This window comes from Mixophyes fleayi, chromosome 8 (genome assembly GCF_038048845.1).
Source record: "Mixophyes fleayi isolate aMixFle1 chromosome 8, aMixFle1.hap1, whole genome shotgun sequence".
NCBI classification, from domain to species: domain Eukaryota; kingdom Metazoa; phylum Chordata; class Amphibia; order Anura; family Limnodynastidae; genus Mixophyes; species Mixophyes fleayi.
Genome location: NC_134409.1, coordinates 132,303,136 through 132,324,743, shown reverse-complemented (window position 1 = coordinate 132,324,743; position 21,608 = coordinate 132,303,136). Strand labels below are relative to the sequence as shown.

The following is a 21,608-nucleotide window of genomic DNA, read 5'->3' as shown; positions in this document are numbered from 1 at the left end:
CATTATTGGAAGGGAGCACAGAATGGGTGTAAGGGCTCATGGGTTGGGCCGATTGAGAGCTTGCTTTAATTTGTCCAGAATATTGTGAAGTCTGTAACATGTTGGTTAAAAAAAATAGATGATGTTTTATATACATTTACCACTTATTTAAATTCTACAGACAGACAGGGAAACTAAAACTACACTACAAATATCAATTCCACTGTGAGGAGCTCTTACAGGCACACTTTTGCAGTGGCCCCTATGAAACTGGGCCTTATATGAGTCACATGACCTGCTATCACATTATTTTTTTGTCTCCTTGGCTCTGAGCAGGGCTGGGTCCAATCATTCTGCTGCGTGAGATGATCACTGCAATGGCGTCTTCATCCCATACAAAAAACTGACATCATTTGTAGGAACGTAATGTACATTAAGACAAAAATATTGTGAATTACCAGTAGATTCATTAACAAGTTACTAACCACTAATGCTCAATTTCTTAGCAAGAAAGATTGCATTTTAGGTCAATAATTCCAAACATTTTGCTATCCCCAAATTCTGCCTGTGACACATTTATCATGTACATTGTTATGGTGACCGTTTAGAAAGGTTTATTATTTTTCTTATTATTGTAACTCTCATACGTAGTACTACGATAATGTTTGTTATATGATGTGATGATGGGCTCCAGGTTAAGTCTTTTTATGCCCTGGTGTTTACACATTTCAATGCTGCAATCTCAAAGAAAACAACAACGGTCAGTTAAAGGATTTATTAATTTAAAAAAACAAATAAAAAAAACAAGTATATCACAGTTACAGATAAAGTTTAAATAGAAGAACATTTTATTTACATATCATTTGTGAATCCTGTTTTCAGTTGTATTTTTCTTGAAACACCAGGGGGAGTGGAAATGCCCTGGTATAAATATTCCAAATATACCCACAGTCCTAGACCTGTTGGTACTTAAGCCATTGACTGGGATTGGCTGTGTGGCTTTACTACTCTGTTGGTCATCATTTTTTTTTTTTTTTTTTTAAAAAAGTGGCTTCCATTAAATATATCAGAAAGAGAACTTCAGTGCCTCAAATTATCCCTAAGCTGCCAAACCTGTAATGTCAAATCAACATAAGTTATACAAGTTACCTGTACAAGGCCTGGCTAACCTGTGGCTCTCTACGTGTTGTGACACTACAAGCCCCAACATGCCAGTAGATAGCTGACAGGGCATGCTGGTATTTGTAGTTCCCCAGCTCCTGGAGAGCCACAGGTTGGCCAGGCCTGCTTTATTTAACCCAGCAAAAGTTGCAAAGGTGAGAAAACTCATCCCAACAGAAACAAACAGTCTCATTGGGAACATGTCTCAAGATCAATTCAGAGTTCTCAAAACGATAGCTAGGTGCAATCTCACCAGTATCCCATATCCCGAATATTTGTCTTTATGCAGGTAATATAAAACAAGAAGTTCTTCCATTTTCTAGTAATGATTTCTTGTGTCCAGTACATTATGCATCGATCAGCGTGCTGGTTTTATATGGCAGAGGGGTGATCATTAATTAGTACTGACGTGTTTCTTTGCATATCGCAATTTCCTCAAAGATATAGTATATTCGCTTCACATCCAGTATGGTTTAAATCCCCGAAAGCCAATGGGGTTGTGTAATTAAATACTTCTGCACATTAAACAATTTAATGTTGGCTTTGTAAACACAAATATACACTTCCATGACTCACCTTGGACCCTAGCTGCCATAATTCAAGGATAAAAATATATTTAGCAATTTCAATACATCAGCTCCCAGCACAATGAAGTTTTAGTTTACACTTAACTGCTCAATTTGAGGCTGCGCGGGTGTCAGGACCCAATGTGTCTTGTAACAGTTCATCATTTATTAGTTTATGTTACTTACAGCAGACAACTAAGCCACAGTAGTAATAATCCATCAATACTGAAATTCACCATTAGCTGTATTTGCTGCTGTGGCCGGTCTGAGGATAACCGCTTACTGGGAAAATGTTCTACCAAACGTCACAAGGTGTTTTGGGATCAATGAAGAGATATTGGAGTACACTCCAGTCATTGTGCCGACCTGATGCAGATTCTTTGCAACTTGTGGTCAACTATTTTGCCCAAGGAAGTGCAATCAATCAACTTGTGCTCCAAGATATCGGAGATAGATTTGAACACAGGGAAAGATTTGGATTTTTACTTTTGGCCCCAGGAAACTGTCCTTGGTTAGCATCGCAGCTTGTTGTTGTGAAGGACTCATCCTCATCTCCTAAGGAACTGGATTCAGTGTCTGCAGAGGTGGAGTGAAGGTCTACTGCAGAACTCGAGGGTTGAGTAACAAAAACGTAGTGCAGGACATAGTACGAACTGGTCTTTGGAAGGTAGTTGTGTAGGAACCTATGGTATTACAAGTTGAAAGATCCCACCCTCGGATGGTTTTAGGACCGGAACAAGCCCTCCAATAGCCGAAATCACCCCCTGCTGCATTGGGAGGAGATTGGGCAAGGCCTCCTATTGGAGAGGTTACTGCACATTCCAATGTTAAACAAAATATGATCCAACTAAAAATAACACTACACAAAATATGGGGAAGCACCCGTGATGCTCTCTAGCTCCCTGGCATGATAAATGAAGCTACTGCCTGTACTCACGGTGTCTAGACATACTAGGAAGACTCGGATAACATTCTATCTATTCTAATAACATGCTATTTATGGATTGCCCTGACACCCAAAGGTGAAAGGAATAAAATACCCCCAAACGTCTGCACCAACAAATAGAGTGTTTCCTGGGTCAAACTAGATTCTGTCCTTATTCTACAACATCCCCCCACACACGTAGAGTTTACATATAAGGTATATATTGTACCCAAGTGAAGTTGAACTGTGTCGTGTTGAGCTCCAGTTCGCACTATTAACATAAAGGACAAACGCTTTCCGTTCATTTCTTTATTACGGCATCTCACCATACGCTCGGTTTGCATACAAAAAAAAAAGCAATTAAAGTTTGAGTATACAGAGTACACAAGCAAATAGTCTCCAAAAGTACTGGACATTGTACGCCAGGGAAAGTTTCTCAGTATGACCGAGTCTACAAACGTCCTTACGGTGCCCGTTAACTTACAGAACAATAAATCATACAACGTGAATATCCCCAAAGTACAGAGCTCAGAGGGCAGTGTCAGCAGCTAGAGGACAACAATTAACCGGTGTATTCAGAAGAAGACGAATGACAATAGCATTATCGTACTATAAAGGGGCAGTCTGTCTAAAATCCCCTTCCTCTGGGGTCACAGATTAAAAAACGTATAATTGTATAATTTATTTTTAAGGGTAAACTAGTCATACCTAAATCTATCCGTCATGATCTATCCAACCTTGTAAGAGGCTCGAACAGGAACTGCTAACAAGTGCTTTAACACACAATAAATGGCTTTAAGATGATCTGTAATATATTTTCCATGTGCAGTAATGTTTATTATTTTCCCACTATGTGTGTAAAGAATATTTACTCAACGTCCCTCTAAGCAGATTACTTTTTTGTGCCAATTTTGCATATTGGTATTTAGCTGATGACTATTCAGTACACACTGACTTCCATAAACCAGAAACAGCTAAATAATGAAATACCAGATTGCAGCTAAAAACCTCTATTATCTATTTTGAACACTATGTCTTGCACATGAAGTCCTCCACAACTAGGGGGCGCTATACTAAATACGCCAACACATTTCTTTGAAACTTGGGGCAACTATACAAGAAAAATCAGTACGCAGACATTGCAATAATTTAAACAGCATGGAAAAAGGGGGATAATGTTTTTATACAGTTTGTCTCATTGCAAAAAGAAGAAACACTAATCACCGGATCTGCAAAGACGGCAATTTATTTTCACCTAACCACCTCTAATAAAAACATTTCTTTTGGGGGTTTTTTTGACTAGTTTTCGTTCTCTTAATGGCAAATTAATTTTTAAAACTGCTTAACCTCAAGCGGCCTGAAGGTCTGAGCCGTTGTCATACCAAGAGAATTGAGATATATGATTCAATAGTGTTCCCGCAATCAAGGCACCCTCTGGCTGTGATGGGGGGTTATGTACTGTACAGTATAAATCCCTCTATTTCGGTAGTGTGATTGACGCTGCTCCTTAGCCCACAGACGCCATGATGGCATCAACCGGGAATTCCTCTTTGCTGCGCGCCGTAACCTGCATGGTCACCGTGTCCGTCAGCACCAGCTTTGCCCGTACTAAGATGTCCTGTCCGCCTCGGAACACACCTGCAGGAGGAGTAAGAGGAGGTTACGTCAAGAGAACGTTTACGAACGTTTGACGGATACAAATCTTTGGTACAGAGTCTCCCGATCACTTGGCGGAAGCATAGGTCAGACTTACCGGCCAGATACAGGTTGTGAGCGTTTTTATTCTCTGGCACTTTATCAGACCTCTCGCAGGGCTGCATTCCCAAAAACCGTACTACGTTCCCTACTGCGTCTGCGAGGGGAGACAGACCGGTACAATCATCACTTTACATATTCCACATTATGTTCAGATAAGCTATATATTTATTTCTATCCCCATCTCTTTATAGTATGTATTCTTTATTTAACAACCATTTTCAGAAGAAATCTCTAAGGATTGGGGAAACACTAACGATAGGGGCGCTGGAGCTCCCCATGCAATACATTAATCATAACACTGTCACAATTAAAAACATACAAATTCTAACGTTAATATACTCGTTTTATGATCAATTTTTCGAGTCAAGATCTAGACAAGACTATGGACTCTGAGATTTACCTTCCAGCGTTTTGATGGTGGATAAGTTGAAAGTCTCCTCTTTTTCAAAGTCATCTCCCACTTCATCCCAAGCGGCACCGAAGTTTGGCTTTAGAACTTTCTGTATGTGATCCACCACGGTCACCTCAATGTCTTCCAGCTGCAGAAGAAGCAAAACTGCGTTACATACAGCAACATTCATGTGGAAAAGTATAACATGGCTGTGAACACGCTAGGAACTATTTAATATTCAATACAAAATAAAAATGCGCTCAATGTCCTCCCAACTGCCCTCGTGACCCCCGCCAACTGCCCTCGTGACCCCCGCCAACTGCCCTCGTGGCCCCCGCCAACTGCCCTCGTGGCCCCTAAGAGAACTGACAGCTGAATATCATCTTAGCTCACAGAATTGCTGCCTCCACTGTGTATCATGGGAGATGTTATGCCCAAGTAGATCCATCTCGGCTTTAAATCCATGTTGTATGGATGTCTGGAGATATTAATAAGGGTTAAATTAAGTTTAAATATCCGTCTGCTTACCACATACTCATCGTCGTAGCCCTCCTCTTCAGCGTCACCCGTGTTGGGGTCACAGTCCTTCACGGTGAACTTCAACATGCAACTGAATGTACATGAATCTAAAATAAGATAAGAAACAAGTTATGAAACAAATTAAAAGTCACGATCATGTTCGTAAAGCACCCATTACTATGTTATAACCACATAACTACCATCTAGCTGGCAGATGTTCTTCACCCTATGAACTAGTGCAGTAACAAAGTGCAGCTTCATTGTTTTACTAATTGATTGTTTTATTGCTCTGTGATCCATTCCCCCCAAAATGAAATAAAGGCTTTACAGCCGAGCAAATTTATTGCAGAACTACTACAAATAAGGGCACAGTGAGGAAGAGAGATTAGACTCTTAGTAGGAATGTCAGATATTTAACATTACGATGTACTTAATAACTTTCTAAACATTTAGTAAAAAAAATGTTACAACTATAGTATTGATGGAATCCTCACATGCAGAAGGATCCTCTTCAGGTATAGAGACCAGAGTGTAACATGTTCCCGGCTGGTTGTAGGACAGAGACTTCACCGGTACGTAGGAGAGGACTTCATAACCCTCTGTGGGCTCCATCTGCACCGTCACATTCTCCAGGATCTGATCGTTCAGGGTATTGGTGCAATCAAACTAGACGACAGAGACTGATGTCAGCCAACACTGAGCGCTAAAAACATTATATAGGGAATAAACTAGCAGTCACCGACTAGTTCATCTCACCTGGAACACCATGTGATTAACAAACGTGTGCTTTGTACAGCGGACCACGTACTCGGTCTCCGATTCTGTGAGGGCCACGGGTTCTGGAGAAGACCTGAATAATGGACCAAGGCTTTTAAATTCTGGGACAGCAGCGAGTTGCTCTGAAATAAAAAAGCCACAGAATTACAACAGAATTACAACCGTAATGAATTTGTAGACGACAGTAAATATATCAACTCTGCTAATCCAGTCAGAAAGTCATGTGTCCATAAGTTTCAATGTGGTTTCTAAGCATGGTGGCAGGTGAAAGATTGGTGTGAAGGACCTGCGACGGGCCAGAAGGTGGGTCTAGAGATTTGACAGCTGCTGGTATGAACTAAAAACCCCGAATTCACTGCCCTAATCCTTGCACTTTCTGTTATGTGCTCTCAAAAAAATCTCGGTGAGCAGAAGCAGCTGCAATAAATGACAGCCTTGGAATATCAGCTTCTGCACTATGCAGTGCTGTAAATGACCTGTAGGAAATTAAATTGTTACAAGCAATCAATAGCGATATACTCTAAGGAGTTTATTTACTAAACTGCAGGTTTGAAATAGTGGAGATGTTGTCTATAGCAACCAATCAGATTCTAGCTTTTATTTTGTAGAATGTACTAAATAAATGATAACTTGAATCTGATTGGTTGCTATAGGCAACATCTCCACTTTTTCAAACCGGCAGTTTAGTAAATCTAGCCCCTAAGTGTCTTCACTAAGCAGCGTACAGCTTTTTAGCATGTGTGCGCAATGCAAAGTATGAGCGTATTCAGCATGCGTTCAGCAAACAATGCTCCAATCTACCCAGCTCCGTCCCATCAGAAAAGTCCAACTAGCTTTTTCCGCCACCAGCACCATCTTGATATGCAGATCTATCTTCCCAAGTGCTGAGCAAAAATAGGTCCATGTTGTCCCAACGTTGCATATATGCACTGGGCCAATGCATTTCCGCACATTATATCACTGTCGTGCGTTAAACACTTGGGGGTAAATGTATTAACTTGTGATTTTTGCAAGTTGCCGCTATTCGGCGAGTTTGCAGTGAAAATTTAAAGTGGCAATAACTTTAAAGGCTAAACAATGCCTTTAAAGCCATTGCTGCTTTAAATTTTCACTGCAAACTCACCGAAAAGCAGTGACTTGCAAGAATCACAAGTTAATACATTTACCCCCTGATGTTTTCTGAGAGTCTTACACTAGAACTTCAATTCAATAAAAAAAATGTTATACTTACGTTCAGTGTCTCACTCACCTTGGAATATATCCTGTCGTGTAGATACCACTTTTTCTGGCTGTCTGACTGTCGTGACCGGCAAACTGTCTAATAAACAAGACACAGAACGATTTAGTGAAATAAAAATGCTTTAAAATAAATCAGATCATATTTATCACACAAACTTCTCCGAAGCAGATTAACAACAGTTTGTAGAATATTTTGGAATATTTCTAAAAGCTGCAAGTCACATATACAGCAGCGATGTGTAATAAGTGAATGTTGGGTCATATAGTTAATTCCAGGACATAGTACCTGCTCTCTGCTCAGACATTGGTGCTGTAGCTAATGGGACAGACTTGAGGTCGAACGGTTTCTCAGAAGGCTCCAGAGTGTACTGCTGCAGTGATCGTTCCAGTCCCGGGATGGACACGGTCAGCCCTATGTACAAGGGGAATAGGCTCCTGTTAGACAGAATACGCTGCAGTCCACTTCTACAGCGACACTGAGAAACAAAATAAGAACTGGAAAGCGGAGATGGGGAGCTCTGTGAGCCGTACATTGTACGCACCATTAAGGATGTAGGTGGAATTGAGCGCTTTCTGTCTTTGCTCCAAAATGTTCACATAGAATGTTGCTCTGTCTCTTACTTCATTGTCATCGTCCATCACACACCTGCACGAGAGGCAAACAAGTTAGATAGGATAGCTGCTTTAGGAAAAGGTGCATTTGACACCACAATCCTCCTACATCAGTGTAACAGTAGCCTCACATCACTACACTGTGCTGCTGGAGGACCCTGCTTCTTCCACTATATAACTCTCAGGGGCATATTCAATTAGGGTTCCGGTTCGTGGTAACCCGCGTTACCGCGAAAAGTGCGCTCTCTAGCCGGTATTACGGTACCGCAATAACGCGGATTTTCGTACGCAACCCTATGGGCTGCGAACGAAAATCCACGTTATTGCGGTAACGTGGATTAAGTTTGCGGCCCGTTCTGGCGCGATCCCGCGAACCGGAACCCTAATTGAATATGTCCCTCAGTCTGTGGCTTCCTGCTGCCTCCATTCCCCTCCTCACATCATGTCACTGCTCCAGTCACATGCAGCCCCGTCCTCACTAACACATCACTCATCTCCTGATATACTCTGTGCTGCTGGGGGACCCTGCTCCTTCCACTATTTAACTCTCAGTCTGTGGCTTCCTGCTGCTTCTATTCCCCTCCTCACATCATGTCACTGCTCCAGTCACATGCAGCCCCGTCCTCACTAACACATCACTCATCTCCTGATATACTCTGTGCTGCTGGGGACCCTGCTCCTTCCACTATATAACTCTCAGTCTGTGGTTTCCTGCTACTTCCATTCCCCTCCTCACATCATGTCACTGCCCCTGTCACATGCAGCCCTCTCCTCACTAACATGATCACATGACTGGACAGGTCACTGTCTCTCGCATGATCACCACTCAACTCCTGCTGCTGCAACCATTGAGATGATCTGATTGGCCACTGGTTGTTCTATCCCCGCCCACTTCAAAGCCGCTCATCTGCTATTATATACCTAAGATAGGGCTTTCTAGTCCTGAGTCAGGTTTAAGGTCTAGCAGGAAGTTCTTTGTTGACAACATGGACCCATAACAATAATTATCTTACCCCTGCTGTGTAGGGCCTCCCTTATGATTTTATTGGAAATGCCCATCACTCACTTGTTCCAACCCTCTACACTTCCAGTCTGTAGACCAGAAGGAAAGTGGTGGGGATCCTGCTAGAGAAGTCTTGTAATATAATGGCTGCGATCCCCACCTCCCCCTTCTGGTCTACAGATAGGAAGCGGGGAAAGGATTCCAACCTTTTCCCTTTAACACTTGTTTACGTTCTCGCCAAGGTGGGCCCCTCTTGTTGTGTTTTTGGTTTTATTTTGAGGGTCTACTTGCTCTTTAAAACTTCTGAAGAGCCGTGGTTATGACTCTTCTTCAATCCATCGACTGTTGCAGCATTGCGAACATTCAGAATTTACTAAGGAGCCACAAGGCCCGATGTCTACAGTAGATGTTTGTTCCCAATCGGCAAGACTCATCCCGCACATTAATGGAAGAGAGAGAAGGTCTCAGTACAAGGCATTTAATGCTCCTTCTATAGGAATTCACCTACCTATTCAATAGTACCAGAATGCTGGGCAACATGTCTTCGTTTTGAGCCCCAAATTTGGCCAAAGCACTGACAGCACCTATGGAGCAAAAGTCAAAAACAGTTCATGTGGATAATTAAAATGAAAATCAAGAGTTCCACAAGATTGTTCGGTCTCACACTGCTCACCTGCCCGGACCTCCTCGTTCTCCAATATAACCCGGTTGTAGATGAAGCGGATATACTTGGATGGGTTGGCGGTCCTAGGTCCTTCCTGTCCCAGTAGGTGGAGGATGCGGGTGGCCAGGACGGTGAACTCACAGTCCTCTATGAACTCACACAGATGGGACAGTCCAGTCTCCTTGCTCTCAGGATTCTCTTCTATGATACTGATGATACAGTCTACTATAGCCCGCTTATAATCAAAACCTCCCTGTGTGGAGACAAGACATTTGTAACATGGTACCGTGAACTGTGAATGAAAGATCAAATTAAAACATTTTAGTTAAAGATTGTTGCATAAATTTAATATAACCTGAATAAGTTACCAAGACGAGTTTCTCTGCAGACTTTGCGGCGGTCACAATTGCACTACAAACATGGAAGCTCCCAGTAGCCAATCAAGTTTCAGAAAAGTAACATGTGATCTTACCTCTTCTCTGAGCATCGTGAACAGGAAGCTCATCATCACGGCATGTTTGCGGGGATACTTGTGACAGAGAGCACTGATCGCCTGTACAACCACCACCTGGGAAACACACAATCCCATGAAATCTGAACGATGTTACCCTTATAATGTACAGTTACTAACACAATCATGTACCGCTCCCTCTCAGTCTAGTACTTCCTGCATTATTCGTTATCTATTGACAAGTTGTTGGTGTGGGCTGTTCTGTGGGCTAAAGACCCGGTGACAGTAATCTCATGTGACCATTCAGTGACGGAAAAGAGTCAGAATTAATACAGTCTGAAGATGTCCCCTTTAAAACAATCTCTGCCCACTCATGTGGGTATCTAGCTTGGTATATTGGAGATTAACCACAAGGGTCAAGGATACCAGTAATAGAGTCAGCCAAGTATACGCTCCAAACCTTAAACTCGTCTGAGATTTCGGACATAAAGGATGAGATCTGTTTCATCAGCCGGTCGATGCTGCCCTCACTGCCAGTCTTCAGCAGCGTGGTGATGGCCAAGGTGGCGATACTACGGTTAGAGTCCGTCACCAGATTTTCCAGGTCCAGGTTGCAGGCGGTTACAGCCGACGGGTGTTTCATAGCCACCTATAGCAAAGCCAAAAAGTCAGGAAGCAGATTATACGGCCGTCTCAAATCACAAAACAGACCCAAGATAGAGGCGATCCTCTAACGTGTATGTAAAAGTCTCCACACCCTGACATGATCCTGTATGTACCCTCAGCTGAGGACATCTGCCAATACAAAGGCCTAGAACGTAGGACTACAGACAGGAAGTCAGGGGAGCATGGGGAGAAAACATGATCTAGATTTGTGTGTTTAACTCCTTAATAAGTTACCAAAACTCTGACAGATGTCTTTGGAAATGTTATTAGTTCTTTTGTATAAACCATTTTAGGGTTAGCTGTGTTTTATAAATACATAAATGAAAGTAAATGACATACAAAAAAAAAAAAAAAAAAAAAAAAGCTAAACATTACAATAATCTGGATCATTATACAGGATTTATTAATCCATGCGCGGAGAGTGCTTTATAAAATACATGTAAAAGGAGTTTTTCCATCGTCACACATAGTATCGCCTTGTACACTTCCTGCCATTTTCTCAGATTTCTCTTTTTGGCTTAACTGTGCATTTCAGTCCTGTCTTTATACCATCAGTTTTTTTAAATTTACATTGCTCTTGAAAATCACACATAGCTGGTCTTGGACACAGTGGTATTGAATGCAGAGAAAAGAGCAGAGCTGGGTCTAATCCCGGAGCAAGAAAAATAAACTACTGATAATATAAAGGGCACAGCAGAAAATCATAAAACGCTTAACAGAATGTATTTAGTAGAAGTGGTAGACTGGTATGTACCAGTCAATAAACGAACGTGGTCTGACGGTGGAATTCCTGTTTACGGACAGCACAAGGACTTATTACTGGATGGGCTACATAACACCCCGATAACCACTAAGTGACACCAGAGGAGAGCGCGGTACCTTGTTAAGGGTCCTGACGGCGGCGTAGCGGAGAGCGGCTTTAGGAGAGCTGCAGAACAACTGTAACACTAAGAAACAAAACAACAAAACATGATTGTGGTGAAACCAGGCTCAGAAATGGTTTGTTCTAGGCAATTATTGCCCAAGATTTAATCATATGTGTGTGTGACCTATAATAATTATTACTCTGCTGCTACGTTACCTTAAGAATTTTTTATATCTTCTTGCAGTTATAGTAATTAAAGAGCACCCGCTGCTATAACCTATAGTCATAGGGCTACAGCCAATCAACTCGCTAGGAACAAAACGGCCTCAGTGATGTCACCTGCTCCTAGTAAGTGGATAGGCTGTATTCTCACAGATGTTGTTGTGCAACCAATGAACATACTCTAAGAAAGAACCGTACTTCTCTGCATATGTGTCTATAGGATTACGGGTTAGATTCCAAACAGGCCACTATCAGTGATTGTGGGGTTTCCCCCGGGTGCTCCGATTTCCTCCAACACTCCCCAAAAAAAACCACATACGTGTATGTTAATTGTCGTTTAAAAAAATTAGTGTGCACGCGTTAGGTGTAGAATGTAAACTGCAATGGGACAAGGACTTATGTGAATATTTAAAATAATCTCTAAAGCGTGCGTAGATTGTAGGCGCTTTATAAATAAAGGTGATTAAATAAAATAATAGAACATCAGATAGTCATTTAAAATATGTTGTAGTTGTGTTGGGGTAACTCATCCACAATCTGCCTTGCTTGGGGTATTAAATATCATACATTATATTTGCATGCCAGCTATAGGCCTAGGATTGAGACTCACCAGACACGGCCGGAGCCAGCTCTTTGGCGGTGCAGGAGGGCAGGTTGACGATGGCGGAGGCCGCTTCATAGACGACCATTTCATGCTTGTTTCTCAGGCAGCTCTCGATGAAGTCAAACAGGGGACTGTCCCGGCTGGAAGACAACGCTTGTTACTATCCCACCTGACAAGCCAGCTGCATGAGGCACCTACATAATGCGTCGCAGAGCTCCTCACCTTCCGTCCTCCTCCTCCAGCAGTTTACTGGCCACCCGGATCATCATGCAGTAGGCGAAGGGAGACTTTAGGCCGTGGCGCATGAACTTGCTCAGCATCTTGTTGACGGACAGGCGGTCGTTTTTACGTACGTGGTACAGCAATCCAAGAGCGTGATACTGCGGGGACAGCAAGAGAGAAGGATATCACTGCACGTGCAAAGCATGCTGGGAATGCAAGATGGTCATGGCGTGTGTGTGTGTAGAAATCCCACCTGGACCATGACGTTATCACTGGAAGCAGCTTCCTGAGCCTCGTTAACCCATCGCTTCACTACGTCAAAACTCGTCTTCAGCAGGTGCTAAGGGAAGAATAATGGGTATCTTTCAGAGGATATATATTATATATAACAGCCATGGGCTCCCGGTTTATAAACCATTACCGTCCAACAGAGGTACGTGTGAAATACAGACATACAATTTGGAAAATCCCGCTGTAAAACTCAATTGTGACACATACCAGGGAGGAGACCAGGGCGGAGCTGGAGACGCTGGGCATCTTGTCCACAATCGCCTGTTTCATGTAGCGTTCGATGGCCTGCAGCATGGTGTTCTAAACACATACAGACAAGGAGTTAGAATGTGGCAGCGAATATCATCGTTCAGCTAAATATCGGATTGGAAAAGCAACGTACGTCTGTGATCCTACACAACGCTCGCACCGCAGGACCTCTGTAGCTGTCGTCCTTCCCGGTCATGTCTTTGGTTAAACTGCAAAGAGAATGCGGACCAATAATTGATGTTATATCTTTGTTTAAAATACATATGGAACTGAAGATGTATGTAACCGGGGACTTAAATGTGATAACTAAAAAATCTTTGTCTCAATTTATCATGCTTTAAAGGAGAGGTAGGCAAGCAGTGGCGCTCTTGCTCCTGGAGGAACTACAAGTATCAGCATGCATGACATGCAAATCTCCAACTGTTGTAGAACTTAGGAGTTCTATAAAGCCAGGGGAACAGCACCTCACCAGCTGTTGTGGAACTACAAGTGCCAGCATGCCTAGAAAGCAGTGGCTCGCCAGCGACTGAACTACAAGTGCCAGCATGCTTGTAGTTCCACAACAGGAGATTTCAGATCCATTACTTGCCTTCCTCAGATTTCAAGAAAAACTATATTGAAAATTATTTATTTTGAAAAATGAAATGCACATCATGAAAGAACACAACATCTATGTACTAACAACAATTGGCTTTAGAAATGAAGATAAAATGTGACATTTGGACACTTCTAATGAACCTGGACGCACTGGATGAAACGCTAACCTGCTGGTGACAATGATCACGTCCTCCGAAATACTGGCCATCTCCTTTATAGTGATGTAGCACATTCTGCGTAGTGTAGGCTGAGGAAGAAACGCGTGATATAGTCAGTAATAGGCCTTACATAGATCTGTTTGGTTGCCCTGGGTGACGGCACATTTTTTACGGTTAAACTATCCACCCATTTTTATGTCCCCCAGATATATATTAGAGGGTAGTACGTGAATCCTCAAAAGCCCCCACTGATGACTTCTGTGGGGGCTGGACGGTAAAGACTCTGTTTCAACTACATCCCTAGGAATGTACACGGTGACCTACAATACAATAGGAGCCCCAGAACCAGGTGTTCATCCCAACATACCCCCAAGCGTAAGAAGATTAAGCAGGTAGTTCGGTCCTCCGCATTCAGCCCTAGCTCTCAAGCTGTACGAATATGAGGCCTTGCCATTTAAACAATTAGACATATAGCTACATGGGGGGGGGGGGGGGCAGGATGAACAGAGTTTCAGGTCAGGAGACCTGCGGGTACGTCTACTAACGCTGCATGTGGACGCTGCGCCACCTTCCTCCCGCCACTAGTATAACTTCTTTTACCAATAAAAATTAAAAGATAAAACATTTAAATTATTTGCTTCCAGGCTATTCCACTTAATATCAGTTTTGCTAGAACAATTAAAGAGACATCCTGGTCATTGCTCCATGGCACTTACATCGTTAGACTGGAAGAGTTTTGTCATAGCAAAGAAAGCTTCTGTGGCTTCCGTGGCGCCCATGTGCTCACCCTAAAGTTTAAAAACGGAGAAAAAGAAACATAACATATTAGGTTAACAAGACAAGAGATGCACTGAGATCGCTAAACATGATCACAGTACTTCACAGGCAACATTACAGTGAAAAATGTTCACTCCATATATCTCTAGGCTACATAGTGGTGGAGGCAGCAGAGGGGGACAAATATTCCTAAGAATGCAGCCTATAAGTTTGATAGAAATTTGTCATATTACCAAAAGTATGATGTCGGGGACACCAACACGCTGGAATATAGAGGAAATGTAGACGCACAATATTTTAGAGTAGTAATTTCCAGCAGAAAATAAAATCAGTGGAAGAGAGCTCAGAGATAGTAAATGGCAGCTGAACGGACATAGTGTCACTACACTAACCCCAGTGATTACGCTCTACGAACCAGCTAATTGTCAGATGCCGCCGATTTCAACAGAACTGCATTTTCCACACTTATACGCTGAACTAAAATGATCTCAGCAGTAATAACAGCAGAGGAAAGTTCCCCAGTGTAACAGGTCCCAATACAATGTAATGGCTGTAAATGGGATATTTGCAGGTAATTTCAGATGTTAAAGGTACAGCCGCAACGGAGCCATGTTTCCCTGCGGTGGGTGCACTCTGCGAGACGGGCAATTGTCAGATACTATTGATTTCAAAAGACCTGAATTATTCAGTAGGTTCTATCCACTGGGCTAAATCTCAGCAGGAAGCAACAGATAATGAATCGCTAACTGAAAAACGCTGGTGTGACATCCTCCAATAAGATGTAATCAATCGCCATGGAAACATTTTGCAGCTGTGGTTTTTACAGTCATAATTGCAACACAAAAAAAAACAAACTCTCCAATGTGACACTGCTTTAATAATAGCACTAGATGCAGCCTTATATAACCCTACACAGGCCCACAGCAGACTGGGCCAATCATATGGTCCTGTAGGGCAAAGGGGCAACCAGTCAACTATACCCTCCCCCGTGTACCCAGTGATAAGAAGAGAGGAGAGAGGGGCCACTGATTCACATTCCGGTATCACTGCTACCAGGGATATCGATCCCAGGGAGCGCAGTCAGCCACTGGGGACAACTCACGGAGTTATAGAATACACCAGGATATTTACTAATACAAACACAAACACATATAGTGCAAATCAAGACACTGGTAGGTTATAAACAAACCTGGTTTATCAGGTACAATATCTTGGTCAAGATGTGAGCGCATTTTCGTGGGTTGATCGGAGTCTCGTTAAACAAACGAGCCTAATAGTGAAAACAGAGACGGTAATGAGAAAGCCAGTGTAATTAGCACAAACTTATGGCATATTACATTTCTCTTATGCACATGCAAATACTTAGGAGCTATAAAACACACAGTAATTTAAATAGTTTCCTACAAAAGATAACTGTTCCCAAACCATATGGATCGGTGTAATCATTAACCACACATTTTTACCATCTGTAATTACTGATGAAAATAGGACAACTAACACAGCACACGTTGCCATATGCACTGTTCATTATGGCGATACAATGTATCAGTCATGTAAAGAAACAGATCATATCCATGAACGAACTCTTCACAGGCACAGTTGTATATGAAATATAACCTATAAATATTTATACTATACCATAGAGGCTGAGGGGGGGGGGGGGGGGGGGGGAAAGGACCAGTAACACGAACTCTACCCATAATTTACGCACAATGGATACCACCATTCGGGAATGGAAACATTATACAATCTATCGATTTACTTTGAGTTAGTGATCTCTATGAGGCACGAGGCATAGGATTGCTAGACCTTCGCACACACTTTGGTCATTTAACTAAAGAGGTGAGTAGGTGGGCTTAGCTATGTTCTCATCAGCATAGGTCCAACCCACAAATGGCTGCCTCCACTGTGTGTGGGCAATGTGTAGGTTTAAGTAAAAGAACAAAACATAATTTATGGGAAACTGTTCATAATATTCTAAACCAAAGATGGGATTCCTTGAGGCTGTGTGCACAGAGGGGAGATGGAATCTGTCATAGATCACTAGTCTCTATGGAGAGATCCGCTTGGTTCCACACCTGTGGGCCAATCACACTTTACGATGAGCACCAGAGCTCCGCCCCTCGACGGCACATTCAATGTAAAAAGAAATCTCTCAAATCCTTGCAAAGATAAGTTCTAACATTATTAATGAAAAAGGAAATGTCACTCACACCAGTAATAACTGAATGCACAGCTAAGGCTTAGTCAACTCTGATAACTTTAGCTGCTTTGTGCCTACTTAGGAGCGGAGCATCCTTGGGCTAGACATAGGAACTCACCTCCTGTAGGACGGCACTTTTCTCCAAGTGCTGAAACGGGTTGGAGCCTCCGCCTAAAATCACAAAAACAAAACACAATAAACCAGATATACTACATCCTGTAAAATAATATAATGAGCAGCCTACACAGACCAGGCAGTTCTTGACAAAAATGTATTTATTTATTTTTTTACATATACACACAGTATATAAAGTAATAAACAAGTGTTTCTTTTAGAACATTGGAATCACAAATGGAGAGATTTCATTGATTCTCATAGCAAACGCAAGAAATAGAGAAACACCAACTACACCGTGCACTGATCAGTTTCATTACTGTGTGGAATTAGACTGGACATTTTTGGGGGGGTTGAACCAATATTCATTAGCAGCCCCTCATGAATATTAGTCAGGCCGTGCCTCATCAATGCGACCGGTTCACCTTAAAAATCTGAAATGTGAGCTCTGTAAGTCACGTATACTATAAATCTCATAGGTGATGTTATTTCTGGGTATATTCATTGTAAAGCAGATGGTGGCACAGAGGTTAGCATTGCTGTCGTACAGATGTCTGCAAGGAGTTTGTATGATCTCCCCAGGATTGCCTGGAGTTTCCTCTGGGTGCTCCAGCTTCCTCCAATGGTCTAAAAAACATACTGGAAGGTTACTGGCTTCTAACTAAATTGGCCCTTGTATGTGTGTGGTAGGAAAACTAGATTGTAAACTCTAACCGTGGAAGCTGCTTCCAATGAATAAACGTTCTCTGTATAACACTCTGTAAAATGTTAGATTCATATAAAGAGTAATAAGACCTGGAATATCTCTGAACACTTTACTTTGCAACTTTGAGATCCTGAAACAAGACCCTTTAAATTTCTTGAACCAATCGACTTCATTAACTCTCTCCCAAAGAAGGACATTTCCAGGCCCTTAACTTCTTTCAAGGGGATCTGCTATTGCAGACCTTTCAGCAAAATGTAGTATATCCACCCTATTAGTCCATACTGTTAATGGACAAACAAACCACGACCCTGAAACATGAACGTAACTTAAAGGCCAACTTGGGCAGTCCACCAGATGAGGATTCATGTCACAGTCAGGGAATAAATCATCTAAACCTTCGATTTGAATGCTTATAAATGAGAATCTGTATAAGGTGATATCCCTAACAGGTAGTATCTGGTAGTCATCAGACCCCATGGAATTTCTGGCTGGGCTAAACGAATCTGCACATTAAAGATTACATTTAGTAAATCTTAAAAATAAGATGGAAGTGAATAAGAACATTAGATTCACTGCAAAGACAACTGTTACAATAATCATAGGAACCTTTTTAAGAAGCACAAAACACCATGTGATTTGTTCTATTAATTGCATCCATGCCCTTCTTATTCATTATTACTCATGTATGCCAATTATGCCAGGCACTACCGAACCTCTAGCGCCGTACAAATAAATGATGATGATCAGTTCAATATACTTACAGAAAACCACCTTTGTGTCATAAAGGTGAACTAAAGTCAAAAGTGAATTGTAAAGTCTTGCCTTTGCATGGATGTCAGGACAGCTCTGCTTAATAGCAATAATTGCTCAGAGGCCACTCACTACCTTCTGCCATATTTCTATAAAAATCCATTCCACAGCCCTAATCACTAAGAGTCATTTATGAACTGCAAATGTGAAAATCAGCAGCAGCACAGATGATCTACTGTGATGCCAGATACATACTTTTGTGCAAATTTACCAGGTTTTATAGGGCAGGACGGTGCATTTAAAGTGGTATTCCTCACATTACTGGTGGGTGCACAACCTTTTCCCCCTTACAAAAAGGGACGATCCAGTCTTATACTGTACTTTTAACAAGACACATTTTATACGTTTACATTGTTTGAGAAATCGAATTTCTAGGCACACCGTCCAATATCATAAATACATTCAAACAGACAAAAGTGTCATTGTATTAAACACAGTCCTGATGTCCCATCACTCTGTTCATTCATTTAAGGCATAAACGAGGATAAACCGAGCGGTATTTTAGGAGTGAAACTGAAAAGTTTAAATGAATGAAATTATAATCCTAAAGTGTTAGTAGGTTGGACGCTGAAGTGATGTTTCACTTTTCCCTCTATGTCAGTGGATCCCAAACTTTCTCAGTTTGAGGCACACCTAGAGTCCCCATAGTTTTTTCAAGGCACCCCTAAGCCAAAATAACTACCAAGTAGTCCCCAGCCCTGGCACCCTTGTGAGATTACATGGCACCCCAGTTACAAGGGCCATCAATAAACTATTGTCACCTGCACTGTATACTGCAGAAACCATATTGTTTCCTCTTTGTTGTTACAGAATTCTACACAGCGCGATGTAAATTATATACCTATATATGCTGCAGGTTTTTTTCTAATTATATGTAGACCTACATGCAAACTCCTTTGTACCCAGTTACTATAACTGTGACACGTGAGCACCAACAGGCACATATCTAACAAGTCACAATAACACAAAGTTATAAATACGATCCCCTCCCTCTTTACACTGCCCTGTAGTTTATAACCTTGTAATACATAAACGGTTCAGTTACAGGATAAACACATCCGCTCCCAGCTGGCAAAGTGCAGGGTTCTATCTGCCAGTTACTACTCTCTTCACAGACAACTCTTTCCTATACTTAGTATAGTAGTAGAGCATCTGCAAAGAACAAAATGGAGAATATCTCAAGAAACAAAAAGCGGAGTCTGACAAAGGATTTAGCTAACTGTTACACATTTGTGTTGTATCATTATTTCACCAGGTAGACAGAACTACACTAACTTTATTATACTATATCACTGTGGGTGGAAAAAACATAAATATTGTAAACATATATATATATATATATATATATATATATATTCTTTCACAGCACCGGGCTTGGGACACCTTGTGGCTCTTCATGAGTTGGGCACTACATGCCCCAATGTGTCAGATCAGCCTCTGGCAGGCAGGGCATGCTGGGACTTGTAGTTCTCTCTGCTGCTGGAGTAGTACAGCCTGATACCTACAATCTCTGGTCCTTGCTCGCAGTAGTGTGTTGGCCCCATACCCAGTCAGTGCCCAGGGGCCCGGCCCCCATACCCAGCCAGTGCCCAGGGGCCCGACCCCCATGCCCAATCAGTGCCCGGGGGCCCGACCCCCATGCACAGTCAGTGCCCATGGCCCTGGCCCCCATACCCTGGCACACACCCGACACTGAGGCACAGTCAGGCCTCGGCCGAGCTCCCACATACCACCCCGGCCCCCACAACTCTCACCGGACTCCTCGTCCTTCTTGTCGAACTTCTTCAACATGTCTCTATCGCCTGCTCCGAGCTCCGCCACTTCCTGCCAGGCTGTCACCGGGACACGTCACCCCTGACAACACCGCCGGCGCATGCGCACAAGAGGGAGAGAGACGGCCAAGATCCGGCTTAGCCCGACTGTACCAAGCAGCGCATGCGCAGTGAGAGCGTCACGGGAGAGTTCGCGCAGGCGCAGAGGGAGTGAGGAAGTAATAGAACGTTGTGGAACGTATTAGGAAGTATTAGAACGTTACAGATACAACTAACGTCAGAACTACAGCAACAAAGTAGCATTATTGTTCTATAAGATGCAAAGCTCGTGCTTTGTGGCTCTGTGTCATGGCATTAATGCTGCAAACGCGTCTCTGGAGGGGGAGAAGAAACAGAAGAAGAAGGAATCGCATTTGTTGGACCAAGGGCTGGTTGCTGAGGAGAGACTGCTCACATACACCCTCTGCTACAGGAGATACGGGACAAGATTCCAGATGATGTCAGGAATTTCCTGCAGATAAATGATGAACCTGAAGACAGTCATTAAAAAATCATGAACAAGTTAAAAAACATCATTTGTACTCTATAGGCCTCATTCATTAAGGAAAAGAAAGCAAAAAAAAAGGGAGTAACTTTTCATCTTCGCAAAACCATGTTGCATTGGAGGGAATGTACATTTAATATGTGATGACAGGTTTATAGTTGGGGTAGAGCATATCCTAGATCAACTTTAAATTTCAGTGTAAAAATAAGCTATCAAGTATTTGTGCGCTACATGAAAAAACAGCCAGTATTTCACTTATGTGCAAAATAATAAATTTGCACCCCTTGCGTTGTAACATGGTTTTTTCAAGGTGCAAAGTTATAACTTTTATTTGCCTTACTTTACTTAATGACTCAGGCCCTGTGTCTCTATGTGAAGGTTTCACATCTATATTTCAGTTCATAACTTGATATGGACCAGCACGGCAGCATACCCAGACAAAACCAGGAGAGCACAAAGGGATTATTAGCAGTGTCCATGCTGAGTCACTGGTTGTAGTCCCACTGAGAGTTAAGAACGATGTTGTGTCCCGTTTTCTCGTTAAAAAATAACTACATTTCGGTTCCGTTCTTTATTTAGATACCATCATTATTTCAGAAGAAAGTTTGATAGGAGAGCAGGAGCAGTCAAGCATTGACAGTCAAAGCTGCAAGAATATCTAATGTCTCGATAAAGGGCTGTGTGAAGCCCGAAACGTCGACCTTTTTTTTTAATGGAATAAAGTCTTTAAAATTTGGAAAATCCATTTGAGTGCCTCCTAATT

The 21,608-nt window shown here is 42.3% G+C and overlaps 1 protein-coding gene across 1 annotated transcript; it reads right to left on the bottom strand.

The window, feature by feature from the left end:
- Window positions 1-2,925: 2,925 nt before the first annotated feature.
- On the bottom strand, window positions 2,926-20,416 carry COPG1 (coat protein complex I subunit gamma 1). Its single transcript, XM_075183609.1, has 24 exons — window positions 20,284-20,416; window positions 17,018-17,070; window positions 15,886-15,966; window positions 14,636-14,707; window positions 13,929-14,008; window positions 13,298-13,373; window positions 13,123-13,215; window positions 12,878-12,964; window positions 12,625-12,782; window positions 12,409-12,542; window positions 11,591-11,658; window positions 10,506-10,694; window positions 10,067-10,162; window positions 9,604-9,847; window positions 9,439-9,514; window positions 7,858-7,961; window positions 7,602-7,727; window positions 7,326-7,394; window positions 6,056-6,198; window positions 5,794-5,965; window positions 5,309-5,406; window positions 4,790-4,928; window positions 4,385-4,483; window positions 2,926-4,269 (listed from the first exon to the last, which is right to left on the bottom strand). The coding sequence occupies exons 1-24, from the start codon at window positions 20,318-20,320 to the stop codon at window positions 4,139-4,141; spliced, it is 2,625 nt and encodes an 874-aa protein (XP_075039710.1). The 5' UTR covers window positions 20,321-20,416; the 3' UTR covers window positions 2,926-4,138.
- Between the last annotated feature and the right edge of the window lie 1,192 nt (window positions 20,417-21,608).

Bases quoted from the DNA above. Each gene is read 5' to 3' on its own strand.
- COPG1 (XM_075183609.1), bottom strand. From the start codon at position 20,320: ATGTTGAAGAAGTTCGACAAGAAGGACGAGGAGTCCG. The intron at 7,962-9,438 runs GTAGGTGAATTC...CCTCTCGTGCAG, and splicing joins ATTCTGGTACTATTGAATAG to GTGTGTGATGGACGATGACA. The intron at 5,407-5,793 runs GTGAGGATTCCA...ATCTTATTTTAG, and splicing joins TGAAGAGGATCCTTCTGCAT to ATTCATGTACATTCAGTTGC.